Consider the following 17,108-nt stretch of genomic DNA (forward strand, 5'->3'; position numbering starts at 1 on the left):
AGCGCACTGGACGGAGGGAAGTTGACGCCGGCCGCAGGTGTTGCTGTAGGTAATCCGGACCCATGCCATGCAGGGCTTTGTAAGTCATCACTAACACCTTGAACCTCACCCGGAGAGCAACCGGTAGCCAATGCAGCTCGCGGAGCAAAGGTGTAACATGGGAGTATTGGGAAACTCCCAAGACAACTCGCGCGGCTGCATTCTGCACCAGCTGGAGTCTCCGGGTTGACCTCAAGGGCAGCCCCATGTAGAGAGCATTACAGTAGTCTAGACGAGAGGTCACGAGCGCATGAGTGACTGTGCGCAAGGCATCCCGGTCTAGATAGAGCCGCAACGGCGAACCTGGGCAAAGGGCCCCCTAGTCACAGCTCCAATATGCTCTTCCAGAGAGCTGTGAATCTAGAAGGACCCCCAAGTTGCGGGCCCTATCTACGGGGGGTAATAGCTCACCCCCCATGGCCAAAGATGGAATAATCGGAATTTCCCGGGATGCCGGCACGAACAGCCACTCAGTCTTGTCAGGGTTGAGTCGAAGCCTGTTCCTCCCCATCCAGACCCGGACCGCCTCCAGGCAACGGGACATCACGTTGAGGGCATCACTGGGGTGGTTTGGGGTCGAAATAAAAAGCTGGGTATCATCAGCATATTGGTGATACCCAACTCCAAAACCACAAATGATCTCACCCAGCGGCTTCATATAGATGTTGAACAGGAGAGGCGAGAGAACCGATCCCTGAGGAACTCCACAAATGAGAGGTCTCAAGGTCGATCTCTGCCCCCCTGCCAACACCGACTGCGAACGTCCCAGAAGGTAAGAGGAGAACCACTGGAGAACTGTGCCTCCCACTCCTAACCCTCTGAGACGTCGCAGCAGGATACCATGGTCGATGGTATCAAAAGCCGCTGAGAGGTCTAAAAGGACTAGGACAGAGGACAGATTTGTACTAATCTGTTCTAATGTTCTAATCCATCAACATCTATTACAGTCTCTTCCAACTGGAGTCTTCTAGATGTAATAATAATAATAATAATAATAATAATAATAATAATAATAATAATAATAATAATAATAATAATAATAATAATAATAATAATAATAATAATAATGATGATGATGATGATGATGATGATGATGATGATGATGATGATAATAATTTGGAAGGGACCTTGGAGGTCATCTAGTCCAACCCCCTGCTCAGGCAGGAAACCCTATACCATTTCAGGCAAATGGCTGTCCAGTCTCTTCTTAAAAACTTCCAGTGTTGGAGCATTCACCACTTCTGGAGGCAGGTTGTTCCACTGCTTAATTGTTCTAACTGTCAGGAAGTTTCTCCTTAGTTCTAGGCTGCTTCTCTCCTTGACTAGTTTCCATCCATTGCTTCTTGTCCTGCTTTCAGGTGCTTTGGAGAATAGCTTGACTCCCTCTTCTTTGTGGCAGCCCCTGAGATATTGGGACACTGCTATCATGTCACCCCTCACTCTTCTCTTCGTTAAACTACACATACCCAATTCCAGCAACCGTTCCCTATATGTTTTAGCCTCCAGTCCCCCAATCATCTTTGTTGCTCTTCTCTGTATCCTTTCTAGAGTCTCATCTTTTTTACATCGTGGTGACCAAAACTGGATGCAGTATTCCAGGTGTGGCCTTACCAAAGCATTGTAAAGTGGTATTAGTACTTCACTTGATCTTGATTCTATCCCTCTGTTAATGCAGCCTAGCACTGTGTTGGCTTTTTTGCCAGCTGCAGCATACTGCTGGCTCATATTGAAGTGATTGTCTACTAGGACTCCGAGATCCCTCTCACTGTTACTACTATTGAGCAAGGTACCACCTATACTATACCTGTGCATTTGATTTTTCCTGCCTAAATGTAGAACCTTACTTTTTTCACCATTGAATTTCATTTTGTTAGATAGCGCCCAGTGTTCGAGTCTGTCCAGATCCTCCTGTATTTTAAGCCTATCTTCTGGAGTATTGGCTATTCCTGCCAGCTTGGTGTCGTCTGCAAATTTGATGAGTTCCCCATCTATGCCCTCATCCAAATAGTTAATGAAGATATTGAAGAGCACTGGGCCCAGAACAGAGCCCTGGGGCACCCCACTACACACTTCCTTCCATGTAGATGCAGTTCCATTGAGGACCACATGCTGAGTACGGCCTGTCAGCCAGCTACGAATCCATCTGGTGGTGATGCTATCTGACCCACATTTTTCTATCTTATCAAGTAGTAAGTTGTGATCTACTTTATCAAATGCCTTACTGAAGTCCAAGTAAATTATATCTACAGCATTCCTCTGGTCCACTAATTTTGTCACTTGGTCAAAGAATGTAATAAGATTTGTCTGGCATGATCTGTTTTTGACAAACCCATGTTAACTTTTAGTGATGACTTTGTTTGCATCAAGGTGTTCACTGATTTGTTGTTTGATTATCTTTTCCAGAATCTTCCCCGGTATTGAGGTCAAGCTGATAGGTCTGTGGTTTCCTGGATCTATTTTTTCCCTTTTTTGAAGATGGGAACTACATTAGCTCTCTTCCAGTCCTCTGGTAGTTCCCCAGTGCTCCAGGATCTTTGCAAAATATACTTCAGTGGTTCTGAGATCACGTCTGCCAGTTCCTTGAGAACTTTGGGGTGTAATCCATCTGGTCCTGGTGATTTGAACTCGTCTAGGCTGGACAGGTGTTCACTTACCATTTTTTTGCCTATCTTAACTTGCGTTTCTATTGTTTTTTATGGCACTGGTTTTGGTAGGTTGGACTGTTTTTTCCCTTTGTGTAAAGACAGATGGAAGGGACGCGGTGGCTCAGTGGGTTAGGACGCTGAACTTGTCGATCGGAAGGTCGGCAGTTTGGCGGGTCGAATCCCGAGTGCCGCGTAGCAGAGTGAGCGCCTGTTACTCGTCCCAGCTTCTGCCAACCTAGCAGTTCAAAAGCATGTAAAAAAAATGCAAGTAGAAAAATAGGGACCACTACGGTGGGAAGGTAACAGCGTTCCGTGTGCCTTTGGCATCTAGTCATGCCGGCCACATGACCACGGAGATGTCCTCGGACAAGCGCTGGCTCTTCGGCTTTGAAACGGAGATGAGCACCGCCCCCTAGAGTCGGAAACGACTAGCACGCATGTGCGGGGGAACCTTTACCTTTACCTAAAGACAGATGCAAAAAACGAGTTAAATAGTTCTCCTTTCTCCCTATTGCTTGTCACCTTCTTGCCACTTTCCCCCCACTAATGGACCAATCATTTCCTTAACTTTTTTTCTTGTTTTTTATATGTTGAAAGAAGCATTTTTTGTTATTTTTGACTTTGGTCGCAAGCCTTAGTTCATTCTGAGCCTTAGCTTTCCTCACTTGGCATGGGCTATTTGCTGATATTCTGACTTAGTTATGTGCCCCTCTTTCCAATTCTTATACTTGTCCTTTTTATCTTTCAATTTATCAGAGAGTTCTTTATGCAGCCATGCTGGTTTCTTTTGAGAGCTGTTATTTTTCTTCTTTGTTGGTATTGTACAAGACTGGGCCTTTATTATCTCACTTTTCAAAATTTCCCAAGCTTCTTGAGTTGTTTTCCCCTTTAGGATTCTCATCCATGGAATTCTTCCCATGGTCTCTCTAAGTTTATTGAAATTGGCTCTTTTAAAGTCCAAGACTCTAGTTTGGCTGTATTAGACAATACATCCTATCTGGGCACCCAATGGACAGGAATAATGGTTGTTTGATCCAGCACATTTGGATGTCGTTTGAGAAAGATTACATGATGAAATCCATTTTTTATTCCATATAGTATGGAAGTTCCATCATCCCTGTTATTTGGGATTAAAATATGTTACACAAAGTACGATTCAGCTTTATTGTTTCAAATATATTTTTATTCGAGAAAATATTTTTCCAAGCTTTCTTTAAATTCATTTTTATAAACAAAAGCACAGATCAACAATTGGAAATGTGTGGTGGTTTATTGCTTTTCTAGAAGTTGTTGCTAGGATTCTGTATAGTTTATAAGCTTTTCTAGGCCAGGTCATAAAGCTGCACAAAGGGTAAGTGCACCTTCTGTTACAATTTCTAGAAGATTCATTGAGGTCAATTAGTGATGCAAGGCAGCTTAAGTTATATGACCCAATAGTTTAGAGCTGATGAAATATCATTGAATCTTTTTCTAGGTGTTGATGATTCTGCATTATATAGGTAGTCTTTGGCTTACAACCTCAACTGAACCCAAAACTTCTATTGCTAAGCAAGACATTTGTTAAGTGAATTTCCCCTATTTTGCGACTTTTCTTGCCACAATTGTTAATTGAATCACTGCAGCTGTTAAGTGAGTAACAGGGTGGTTAAGGGAATCTGGCTTCCCCATTGATTTGCTTGTTGAAAGATTGCAAAAGGGAATCACATGATCCTGGGACATTGCCACTGTCATAAATTTGAGCCAGTTGCTTTGATCATGTGATCATGGGGATGCTATAAGTGTGAGAAAATGGTCATAAGTCACTTTTTTTCAGTGCCACTGTAACTTCAAACGGTCACTAAATGAACTGTGGTAAGTTGAGGACCACTTGTATTAGGATAGTAATCCCTTAACAGGAAGCTATGCTTTGTGGATTCATCCTGACACTGCTTGCGCTGGTTTTGGCCAAGTGTAGGTCACCATGAAGTCTGCCACCGAGCTCGGCAAGTAAGACACTGGAAGGTAGAAGAGTTTTGCATCCAAGCCACTACTGTAGCGAGCACGAGGGTAGCGGCAGGTCAGGGCATGTTCTACACAATCAGTGACCAAGCAGAGGTTCCTGTTGCTGTTTTTCATGAGGTTTTGTAAGGTCTTCGAAACTGTACAAAAAACATGCAAAGAAAAAAAGAGAGTGAATTCTACAATGACTTACAAGCAACTTGAACCTTTTGATAATCCAAGGAACCAACTGTTCTTTGAGAGCCAGCCTCTAAACCCTGACCTGGTGCCATGTCTATTCATAATTATTCAACAAGAGTTCTGGCTGAACAGATGTGGACAACACTGGGTTGTAAAAGTCCACTATAAATCATTGTCAGACATGTTGTGATGGAATGTGCACTTGGAAGAACAGTGGGAAAGAGTTTTGGCAACCCAGAGCTTTGCCGGAGACAGGCCAGATTGATATGCAGGTTCTGAGGTTTTGCTTGATAAAAAATACAGGAAACCAGAAGTTGCCTTCAAGCTTGCGTGTTTATTCAGCTGAACAAAGACAGGCTTCTCTAAAAAAGAGACAAAAAGCCCCAGATATCAGAAAAGCCTTATTTTTATACCTACTTTGATTACATAAGCAATTTACCCAGCAAAGCTGACACACATAAGATTAAGACTTCGCCCTTTAGGGCTGGCACACTGTAGTTAAGAAAGCAGAAGTAGCTAGTATGTTCCCTTTTGGGTGTTTCTCCAAGACACCAGATGTTCCCGGGTGGGTTAGAATATTGGGTGTGCACATACAGTATTCACAATTGATACTGTCCCCTAAGTCCGGGTCATCATAATTAAGAGACTGCATCCCAAGTTGTTCAGGTGTTCAGAGTAGCCATCTGTAAAATCTCTCATGATACATCTAGTAAGTTAGAACAGCGGTCCCCAACCTTCTCAACTTGCCAGTTTGGGGGGGGAGGGAGAAGAGGGGATGGTTCTGTGAGAGCAGCAGGCGCACACATAGCTCCATTTGCACTCACACAAAAGGGAGCTTCACGCACAAGTGTCCGCTGTTCTCAAACTTGTGCAAGTGGAGCTGTGGGCATGCACGCACTTGCCCTCCACTTGCACGCCCAGTTCTGCATCGGTCATGGTGACCCAGCTACTCACATAAGTGAAAGCCGCACACACGCACTTCTGAATGGGCCGCGGCCCTGAGTTAGAAGATTATAGTTTTAAATTGGCAAGCTTCTATCCATTAGGTATAAGCAAATAAAGGATGGAATTCAGTTAGATTTCACCCTGTCATCTTTGTACTTGGACCTGATACATGTCAATGCTTATAATTAGCAATGTGGAGTCAAATTTCACATTACTATCTTGTTTTCTCGTTTAAGACACATAACGAGCTCCTTAACTAGTTTTATGGAATATTTTTCAAATCTTCCATGATTCCATGAGTTGTAGGTTCTGCATTTGTGATACACCCACCCCCAATCAAATCTATATGCAATCTACAGCCCAGTTGCTCAAATTTCAACTCACAGTTATCAAAGTATAGCTGTCCATAGTATTCTTTGGTTTCAGAAGGTGTTTTGTTCCATGAAGTCTGGAAGCTGTCAAGTGTAGATTGGATAATGGATGTTTTGAAAGCACCAGGCTCAACAATGCTGACCTTCATCCCAAATGGAGAAAGTTCACGCCTGAGTAGAATAAAAAGAAAGAATAAGAAGATGCAGAAAGAAGTACAGGTCTGCAAAAATCTGTTTTGGATGGTAAATTCCAAATACAGACTTTTTGCATATGAGGAAATAGCCAAACACTCATTACACAACATAGAATGAATCTGCAGCACAATTATCTTTTCTTGCTCAAGTTCTATATTTTTTTCCAATAATGGGGCAGGGAAAAGCGCTTTCAAGCAAGTTGGTAAAATTTGGGGAAATTGCTTAATTTAAGATAAATATTCCTATGGCTTTTTTTTCTCTTTAGTTATAATATTATGTCATGTTGGTATTAGTTTTGTGCCCATATGTATGTTTACACATACATTTGTTTGACAGAGTAAGGTATCTATTTACTTATCTATTTCAGTCTACTTTCCAAGGCTATAAAGGACTTTTTGTGTCCGGCACATCTATGTGAGGATGAAATAAAAGAGCCCAAAAGTTAACTTTTCCCAGACTGGACAGCAGATGCATGACCTTTTTTAAAAATATACACAACAATTAAGAAAACATCACAGTAATAAAAGTGGGATAAAAATCAAATAAACAAAATAAATATATACTATGAAACCAACATTTCATTTGAAGCAGAAAGGTTACCCTTAAGCTTCTGTCTTTTAATTTAACTTATTAAACGGGCTATAAATAAAAGGTAAAGGTAATGGTTTCCCCTGCCCAGTCGTGCCTGAATGTAGGGGGTAGTACCTATCCCCGCTTCTTAGCTGAGGGAGCCAGCATTGTCAGCATATTTTAATATTAAATGTCTTGTCACATCAGGGAATGGTTCTTTCATATTCTGAACCTGCCCAAAACTGGGTGAGCAAATGAAAAAGAGGGCCTCCATTACAAAGCTCCGAAGTTTATAAAACATTTGCAGGAGGCTCTGGGAGTGTTTCTCTTGACAACAATTGTCAAGCAATGGAATGCTTTTATGTAACTTGCCTCAATTGTTAGATTTTGGGCAAGATACCACAAGAGCAACATCAATAAGAATGCAATGAAAAACAACATCAGGGCAATAGAGTAATACAGGTAGTCCTCAACTTATAACAGCTCGCTCAGTGACCATGCAAAGGCACAACAGCACTGAAAAAAGTGACTTGTGACCATTTGTCACACTTATCACAATTGCAGCATCCTCATGGTCACGTGATCAAAATTCAGATGCTTGACAACCAACTTATTTTTATGATGGTTGCAATGTCCCAAGGTCATGGGATCCCCTTTTGTGACCTTCTGACAAGCAAAGTCAATGGGGAAGCCAGATTCACTTAACAACCATGTCACTAATTTAACAACTGCAGTGATCCACTTAACAAATGTGGGAAGAAAAGTTGTAAAATGGGCCAAAAGTTACTTAACAATTTTCTCAGCAACATAAATTTTGGGCTCAATTGTGGTACTCAGTTTAATCTTTTCCAGAAGTACTAGGAATGGTCTCCGTATAAGTGTATTCTCCTTTCCTCCTGAGGGGTCTTGATCCCTAGGACCTGATTTAAAGCTTGTCATAATTTATTTTGGCTTTCAACAAGCACAACTAAAACAGAAAGACCTCCAAGAATAGGGCTAATAACGCCAGAATGTAAAAATCAGGATGACCGCTATGTGGCAGCATGAAGACCTAAAACTCAAATTATCTCCTTGCATTTAATTGATCAGGTAACATAGCTTGTTTTGTTTTGGCTCAGCATGTTCCACGAACCAAGCTATTCCTGTTTACAATAAATATTCTATGACATTAGCATCTTAAATTATAGCTTATTCAACAAACCAGTTTGCAAAGCAAGTTTTAGGACAGAAGTGCAGAAGACAAGGCCCTGTGAGAGTCTTAACTGTGGTCGCAGGAAGTTTCCCAAATTAGTACTAAATTATAATTTTGATATAACAGGCAAAAATGCTAAAGGAATGTCTGAATACTCTTTATTTCCATTATTTCATTTTAATTAGCTTTAAGATAAATAAAGTAAAACATATCTAATTTTTCTACTGGTCCCACTTACTACTATTTGGACAGCACACTATTCGAATGTTGAGGCTCAGCTATGCCTAGACAACTTGTTCATTCCTATTTCCTCTGTTCCTCCATTTATTTGTAAATTGTTCTTATTTACTATTGTAAATTGCTTAGAGAGGGCTGTAAAGCACTGTAAACTGGTATTTAAGTCTAAGTACTATTTCTAGTGCTACTTGGATATTGCCCACCTACCAAAAGATTGTTCCTCCAACACCACTTTTATCTCAAGCACTTTTATCTCATGTTTAGATCTTTGGGACAATCCTTAACAGACACAACTGTATTACACAGTGTCTGCTAGAAATCACTGCAGCTCGGACTATCTCAGACATGTCAAACACAAGGCCCGGGGGCCGGATGTGGCCCGCGAAATGGTTTCATGTGGCCCGCGAAGCCATCCTGGAAACAGTGAGGGAACGGCCCCCACTGCCTTGGCCCTGGCCCAGAGACCCTCCTTTTGCCAGAGACCCTCAGATCTGTCCCACTCCTGCCCAGGCCCCCATAGGCACCCTTGATGTGAACGATGTAGAGCTGGCCACGCCCACCCAGTAGGCCATACGCACTCTAGCCATGCCCACCCAGTAGGCCACGCCCACCCTGGCCACACCCACCTGGCCCCTTGAGGGCAACCGCAATGCTGATGCGGCCCTCAATGAAATTGAGTTTGACACCCCTGGACTATCTGAATCTGTGTATCTACTTGTTTTAAATGGAGCTGGAAAGAGATCCATGCACTTAAAACTAATTAAGAGAGAAAGTTAAATCTTACCTCAAAATGTCCGAGAAGGCTTCCACACCATACTTGGATAGGCAATATCCTCCGCCAAAGCATGCTAATCTTCCCATCACACTGCTTATATTGACCAGTCTCCCTCTGGCTTTCCTCACCAGGGGCAACATCTGCAATGTCACATCAATCAGCCCAAGCAAGTTGACATCCAGCAGTTTGGCAAAATCTTCCTTCGTCAGCCATTCATTGATAGCTATGGGTTCACCTCTACCTGCATTGTTTACCAATCCCCAGAGCCCTGAACAAGGAGAAAGAATACACGGTCATGATGTCACTGTCAATCTCGATCCCCACTTATGTTCACAACTTGAGCATTACCACTACTTTAAGGGTTGCATGAAATATATTTGTTGGCACAAGCAAAATGGCCAATTTCCCAAAACAGAAAGGGATAAGGAGAAAATAACAAAAAACAATTTAGGCTTTTTTTTGGGGTGTGTGTTACTTATGCCATGGCAACATCAGAGGAATGACAAGGATTACATTTTGCATCATTTATTTGCACAAATGTCATGAAGCAGACTTTATTGTGTGTTTATCTGATTTCTGTGTTGGTCCTCCACTGGCTAAAACGCCTTTGGAAAATTATGGAGGATGAAAATATTGCATGGGTGGAGGGACTTGTGATTTTGCGCGGTAGCAACTGGTTGCAGGCTTGCGGATTCTCCCACCACCATGGCTAATTTCGCCCTGCCAGGGGACCCTAAATAGGTCTAAGTCACCCCGGAGAGGCGACGAAGAAAGATGGATACTCCAGTAATTCTGGAATGGCGTTAGCCATTCCGTTCGACTTGGGGAAAGCCTTCTAACCAGACTAGAGAAAGGCTGGCTGTATTGCATCGACCAGCCCAAGCTACTAACAACTGAAGTCCCAAAGCACTAACCAGCACTACTATGAACAGTGTGCTTGAAACTGGGTGAGGAATTCGATCTTCTCTTTTCTATTCTACATTTAATTTCCTGGAAAAGATCCCCAAGGAGCAAAATTCTTCCGAAAGGGAAGGAGGGGGATTTCCGCCCCACCCTTATACTAACAGAAGTGGCGAATTAATCTTTTTATGGAGGATCAAAATATATGAAAATGAAATAAATATAAAACCTGAAATTTAAAACTTAAATCTTAATAAATCTAAAATTGTCTGAATGGTTAAGATTCTCATTCTAAAGATAATTGTTCATTTTGGAAATTGAAAAACAAATAGTTGCTGACATGTAGTGGTGGATGAAGACTATGACAGCTAAGACTTAAATATAAGACTCGGCAAAACCTGGGAAAAGCTGATCTGTGTTTTTGACCTTCAAAGCTTTAACAAAAAAGAACAGGTGTGACAAAAAAGACAATAATCTGGGCTGTAGGCAAAGAGAACTATAAATTTCAGAAAAAAAATCTTTTTTGAACTATCTGGATTACAAATATCTATTTAATTGGGGCTCTAAAGCTATTTGCAGAGAAAAGAAAGGAAGAGAAAAACTCAAATTCTTGGCCATCATGGATCAGAGACATGTAGAAAGAACATATCAAGAAAACATAAATACTTCATAGGAGAGATATATAGTATACTGCAACTAATTCAAACAACAATAACTTTAAACCACAGAGAAATCCAAAAATAATTTTGAAAATATAAATCAATCCATTTCCAAGTTATCTCTACAACAAAAACATTCCCAAAAAACAACAATAGAAAAGGAGCAGATAAAACAGATAAATGGATATAGAATTGAGAAGAGAGACTCAAAGATGGAACTTAAGAAAACAAGGAAATGTGATTTAATCCTAGTGGGGAAAAACTGGAATTGGAAAAAACAACTTATCCCTTAAGACTACAAAATAAATCTGAGGTTGAGAAAACATTGAATAAAATGGACTGTAGAGATGTCAGGAACATTGGATAGAAAGGAAATTTAGATTTAGATTTAGATTTTATTAGATTTATATACCGCCCTTTCCCGAAGGACTCAGGGCGGTTTACAGGGCATTTTAAAATCATATCAATATAAGTACAAAGTTAAAATGATAAGAGAAGCAAAGAGAAAGAAAACTATTTTCAACAAACATGGAAAGACAGAAGCCCCGTACAAAGACACTTCACCTGATTTACTTTTTATATCTACAGCAACATTTATGAACATACAGGAAAAAATTTTGATTCAGCAAAATACATTGATTAAGATAGACTAAAATGGAAACCAAGAAAATAGATGTTGGGACTTACCAGAGAGAATATTTAAAAAAGAAACATTTGTTTGAATATAGTTAAAGAACTAGAAATATATATGGAATATATATGTCATTCTAAGAGGGATGAATTCCCTAAATAATATAGTATGCTTTTTTCCCTTTTTTGTTCTCTTTCTTGATATGAGTAATATAAAAAAGTTGAAATGACTTAGATAAAGGAAATGTTTTAGATACTTAAATGTGATTGAATATAAGAAAATTGTAATGGATAAAAAAATGTTTTGAATAAGTTAAAGGACTAGATAACTAGATGTATTAAATGGAATGTTTAAAGATTACACATATTTTTAATTATGGTTTAAAAGAATAAGAAATTTAGGAAATAAATATATATTAGCTTAGGAGGGATATATATTTTAAGTAGTATGTTATTTTTTATGTTTCTTTACTCTTGCTCTCCTTTCTTTCTTTTTCTTCTTTTTTTCTATTCCTTGAGAAATGTAAAAGTGTGAGATGGTTCATATGGAAAAATAGAGTTAAATTTTTAAATGTAATTAATTTTTGAGAAAATCTTAACCAGTTAGAATACCTAAAATTTGGTGGGAGAAACAAATTAAAATAAGGACTGTAACAGGATCTACGATAAGGCAACCAGAATGACTGGATAGAAAAGAAATATTATATTGATGTGATTATTTTTAGGAATATTGGGGGAAAATTATATATTTAATTGTTCTCTATCAAAACTGTAAGAATTGTATTAACTCAATGTTTGCAAGAGAGGATATTCTGGGGAAAGAGGAAATCAACTAAAACCATTATGAGGATTATGGGCAATAGAAATCAATTGTTAGTGATTGTTTTACAAATGTAACCCAGACAACACACTCTTCACCAATTATTAAGTGATTTTTTTAAAAAAAAATCAATATATTACAACAACAACAAAAAAGAAAATATTGCACGGGTGGGATTAATGGTTTATTCCTGTTCTCCAAAACTGCTTAGATTAAGATAGAATTTCCCAGCAACTGCTTTTAAAGGAAAATTAAATGAAGAGTCCGTCTTCCTATCTTTCATTTTAGCTCCCTACATTTGTCATTTTAATTGTGAATCCAGTACTGGCTGGATTCTCATGGAGAATTCACATGCTGCCAAAGACATAAAACACTTTATCCTAGCATATTGGTACTCCTAGCTGCTAATATTTGAAATTAGGTACAGGCAGTCCTTGATTTATGACAATTGGGACCAGGATTTCCATTGCTTAGCAAGGCAGCTGTTAAGTGAGTCATGCCTGATTTTATAATCTTTTATGCAGTTAAGTGAATCACACTGTTGCTAAGCGAATCCAGCTTCCCCCATTGCCTTTGTTTGTTGAAAGCTTGTCACAAATGGCAATCATGTGCCTCTGAGACATCAAAATCTGTCATAGATTCCAGTTGCCAGGCACCCAGATTTTGATCACGTTACTGTGGGGATGCTGCAATGTTTGTTACGTTACTTTTTCAGCAGCATTGTAACTATACAATCGCTAAATAAATGGTTGTTATGTAAAGGACTATCTGTATCCAACCCCCTTGATCTACATATGTAGGTATGGCCAGAGCATTAATATAAATAGAAGGAGTTGATTACCTTTGTTCCCCACACATTCTTTCACCCATTCGGTTGCTGCTGCGACACTCTCGGTGCTGGTGACATCCAGCAGAGTAGTTTTCAACCGGTCCGATGTGAGTTTCTCCAGCTGTTGTGCTCCCTTCTCGGTGAGACAAGCGGCCAACACCCTCAGACCCCGAGCATCCAACTGCCTGGCTAGCTGGTTCCCAAAGCCAGAATCACAGCCAGTAATGAAGATGTATTTATCAGTCAGATTCTCCACTGTCTGTCTCTCCCGGTACCATCGGCGAAGAAAGTAAAGTCCCACCAGGACAGCTAGGTAAAACCACATAGCTGAAACCTACCAGGAAGAAGCAAGTGTGGTGAATGAATAGGGAGAGATGCATCTCGCCAGCTTGGGAGGCACGAAATTTACAGTTTGAAATCTTTGGTGTGAAGTTGCTTTTGGTGGGAAGACAAAAGGCCCATTGATGAAGTGAACTTTTTTCAGTGCCACTGTAACATTGTATGATTGCTAAATGATTGCAAATCGAGGACTACCTGTATCCAAGCCCTTTGATCTACATACACAAGTATGGCCGTTAAGTTCTTAAGTCAGCATAAAATTTACATGGCAAAAGGGAAGAACAAATATGTTGTCAGAGTACATTTGCACTATGGTTTTATGGAGAGGCAGAAAGTCAGGAGTCCCTGCCCTCTGTTGTTTGGAGCAAAGACTGGATTAAACAATGTTGGGGTTTGAATTCAGCAGGAGCCATTATTAGAGGATGTGCTCCGGAACACTTACAAAGTGTTAGATTCATTAAACAAACACCAAGAAATAAAATAGCTGTACATTGTCCTAAAAATATTCGTAACACAATTGTCTTGGAAAGAGATTATGTGCTTAGTCCAACTATGAATAATTCTAAGAGATATTCATTATATTTGAATTAAAAGATAATTTTATTAAGAAATATGCAAGGATGTTAGCAGAAATGGCAAAATTGACTGCTTTGATTAAAGAAATGACACTTTTTAGCTTTGTTTCCACTCAGAAAATATGGTTGGATTTTTTGATTGAAACTTAAAATAATAAGAGTTTAACTTTGGGTTTTGATGGTTAGGTATGTTTATGATAGAAGTATTGTTCATTGTGGTTCATTCTAGATCAAAGGGACATTAATTTATAGTTTCTATCTGAACAGAAGAAAGTCAGAAGTTCCTTTATTCCTGTAGCTTTATTGTGTTACTGTTGCTTTCACTCTTTAATTTCCCTTGTTTGCTTTTTGAAATTTAACAAGTTTTGAATTAAAAAAGAGAAATATACAAGGACAGAGAAATCTCATTGCCATCTGAACTTCATCTTGAATAGAGAGAAGCACAAGAGACAGAAAAAATTGGAGCAGACTTTTGATCATTTGATTTGTTGGGAAGACAACTAATATTAGGAGTAATTTATCCCACAGTCATATTTCTACTTACTGGACAGGGTTTGAAATATCAGAGGCAGTCTTCCAAAGAAACTTCATTAGAGAGGGCTAAGCATTTACCTTAGAAGTTCAGCTACCCTGCTGGAAATGTTCACGGGCTTAATTTAATATTTCTTTCCTTTGATGTAAAGGCTCTTCTCCCCTTTCCTCTTCACAATCACCACATTATTTTTTTTTTAATTTATATGTTGCCCATCCCTGAAAAGGCTCTAGGTGACTTAATAGTTTAGATTAGCATAGAATAAAAAGGAATTCTGGGAGTTGAAGTCCAAGGTTGCCTACCCCTGGTATAAACAAAATTGATATCTAAATAACAAATATACAAAGCAATGTGCCTGCTAGATTCTACCCTTCATTCACAAGATACCTTCTTCCTGCACTAGGTTCCTAGTGCCTCTCCCAAAATCCAGGAGGGAAGGGACAAACTGGATATCTGCAGGAAAGTAATCCTAAGTGATAATTGAAAATGCCTGCTCCTAAAGTCCCTTAAGATGACTATCTTGTACAGACAATATCGGGAAGGAGCTGATTCTTTGTGATTAGGTGAAAAAAATAAATACAGGAAAAGACGGCCCTCTAAATACCTGGATATCCACAACTGACTGCTTTAATTAGAGAAAAGAACATATTCAGCATTGTTCCTACTTAGAAATCGCTTCTGGACTTTGTGCTCAAGATAGAAAAAAATGAACTCTTGACTTTGGGTTTTGCTGATTAGTAGGCTTGTTAGTATTTCTTAAGTTGGTAAGGTAAAAAGCTGAGGTTGTAATTTTGTGTTCTTTGCTGCATTGAAAAAAGTTGGGAGTCCACGCTTTCCTACTTACACCCTTCTTCCTCTATTATATTTATTTTCATTTGTATTTTATATTATGATAATTTTAGTAAAATTATTACTAGATAACTGGATATCTACCTAGGGATTTTAAAGTGACAATCGATATCCTGAATCACTCCTGGAAGTGTGATTCGGTCTGAGATGGTTCCTCCCCTTTCAGATCGGCAGTCATCAAGCATTGGATAAGTACCTTAGTTCTACAGCAGCAGTTTCCAACCTTTTCTATACTCCACGCCCCTAAAACGCTTCTGATATATTCTCGCACCCCTTACAAAAATTCGAAATAATGGCAACAAATTATGCATATACACTATAATATGCATATACACTATAATTTTGAAAACCCCAGTTTTGTAAATGTCCCAAAAGATTAATAAAATGCCTACTTGAAATTTAAACCCACACAGTGCATGCTAACATTAATAGTATTAACTTACCTTGAACAAAATCCTGTTCTTCAGATACACTAAAAATTGAAGGTTTTTTTTTCAACTACAAAGGTAAACCTTGTAGGGTAGGCAAGGCGGGTTGCATGTGAGTTCCAGAACTTTTTTTTTTTTTACAAAAAAAGCCCTGCATACATACATACACTCCCTAAGATTCACATTTTTGGGGTGGTACACATTTAATGTATTAAAGGTGATGATCGAAAGCAATTTACAATATTGCAGCAATATAGCACAAATATGTACATTGTACAATAAATTCATCCCCTACCAGATCTGTGGCTATGCATCTGAGGACCATAAGTCTCCCAAAACCTTGGTGCGCCGTTTCTAAGAGAGAAAAAACTGACAATGCGTTCTTGTCTCACCTATCCTATTCTTCTATTCAGTCTCCCCAGGTTTGCCTTCACTATCCACTTTCCTCTTACAAGTACATTTCTAGATCGAAGTATGGTATCATCTGACGGATTCTCCTTCCATCCAGAGCTAGATAGGCTGGCGTGGCGGAAAAATCCCAGTAATGCACAGATACACACGTTTCCAACTTTCCCCCTCTATTCTCGCAATAGAAATTCCGCCCGAGGTTTTTCTCCACTTAACGGCGAGATTGCATCTCCCCAAAGTGTTAAATAAACAACAGCCTGCTTTCTCGCGAGTTTTTCCAAAGGGTTAAAGCAAATTATGGATTGGCTGTACCCAACTGCCTAGGGTCCGTGTGACTAACCTGCAGTTGATTTAAGTACGACCTCCGCAGCTTTAGGTGGTCTTGGAGGCTTTTCTCAGCTCCTCTCACCACTTATATCACTCATTCCCCCCAATGATGTACACAGGCGGCCAGCTACACTGCTGGGTTTGGAGCCACAGCATTGGCCGCCAACAGCTCCTCCCTTGGCTTGAACTTCGTCTCAAGCAAATTGGAACAAACTCTACTTCAGAGCAAGGGTCTCTTCTCGGAAGAAAAAAAAACAACCATTCTCCATCCTCGTAGACTTTGGAAACGAAGTAGGATGGGCATAAGCGCAAGACTTCCCCATTCGGCGGATGTCTACAGAGCAGATGTCTCCCTTCACCTAACAAAACTGGAAAAGCCGGAGACCATCGGAAAAAGCCTCGAGTGCGCAAAAACCGCAACTGCGCAGAAGCAGAGATCCCAGATGCCCCCCCCCCCAAAACTGCCCTATTGTGTTACCTGTAAGCGGGCCACGTTGGCACACGGAAAATTCCCTCACCTACTTAACTCTTGTGTTTGTGTAAATCCATTTTTTTGGTAATTGATTACAGCATATACTATACTACGAAGTATATACACACGTTCGCCACCTTAAGTTACTTGTAACATTAAGGTAGCGAACGTGTGTATATACTTTGTAGTGTAT

The 17,108-nt window shown here is 39.8% G+C and overlaps 1 protein-coding gene across 2 annotated transcripts; it reads right to left on the minus strand.

The window, feature by feature from the left end:
* Positions 1-3,874: 3,874 nt before the first annotated feature.
* On the minus strand, positions 3,875-16,823 carry LOC308664290 (17-beta-hydroxysteroid dehydrogenase type 6-like). 2 transcript variants are annotated; one of them, XM_081321386.1, is made up of 6 exons: positions 16,457-16,823; positions 16,004-16,062; positions 12,998-13,319; positions 9,157-9,415; positions 6,192-6,349; positions 3,875-4,822 (listed from the first exon to the last, which is right to left on the minus strand). In XM_081321386.1, exons 2-6 carry the CDS (start codon positions 16,031-16,033, stop codon positions 4,599-4,601), a joined length of 993 nt encoding a protein of 330 aa, XP_081177512.1. In that variant the 5' UTR covers positions 16,034-16,062; positions 16,457-16,823; the 3' UTR covers positions 3,875-4,598. The 2 variants fall into 2 exon arrangements, with proteins under 2 accessions (XP_081177512.1, XP_081177513.1); XM_081321387.1 differs by lacking the exon at positions 16,004-16,062 and having other exon boundaries at positions 3,878-4,822.
* Positions 16,824-17,108: the final 285 nt, after the last annotated feature.

The sequence above is a fragment of the Vipera berus genome (genome assembly GCF_964194415.1).
Source record: "Vipera berus genome assembly, chromosome: 2".
NCBI classification, from domain to species: Eukaryota; Metazoa; Chordata; class Lepidosauria; order Squamata; family Viperidae; genus Vipera; species Vipera berus.

What these genes read in the sequence shown, in the direction of transcription:
- LOC308664290 (XM_081321386.1), bottom strand. Translation starts at nt 16,033, where the DNA reads ATGGTCCTCAGATGCATAGCCACAGATCTG. An exon ending in GATGCATAGCCACAGATCTG is followed by an intron (nt 13,320 to 16,003) that starts GTAGGGGATGAA and finishes TCTTCCTGGTAG; the next exon opens with GTTTCAGCTATGTGGTTTTA. An exon ending in ACAGCTATACTTTGATAACT is followed by an intron (nt 4,823 to 6,191) that starts GTGAGTTGAAAT and finishes TTTTTTGTACAG; the next exon opens with TTTCGAAGACCTTACAAAAC.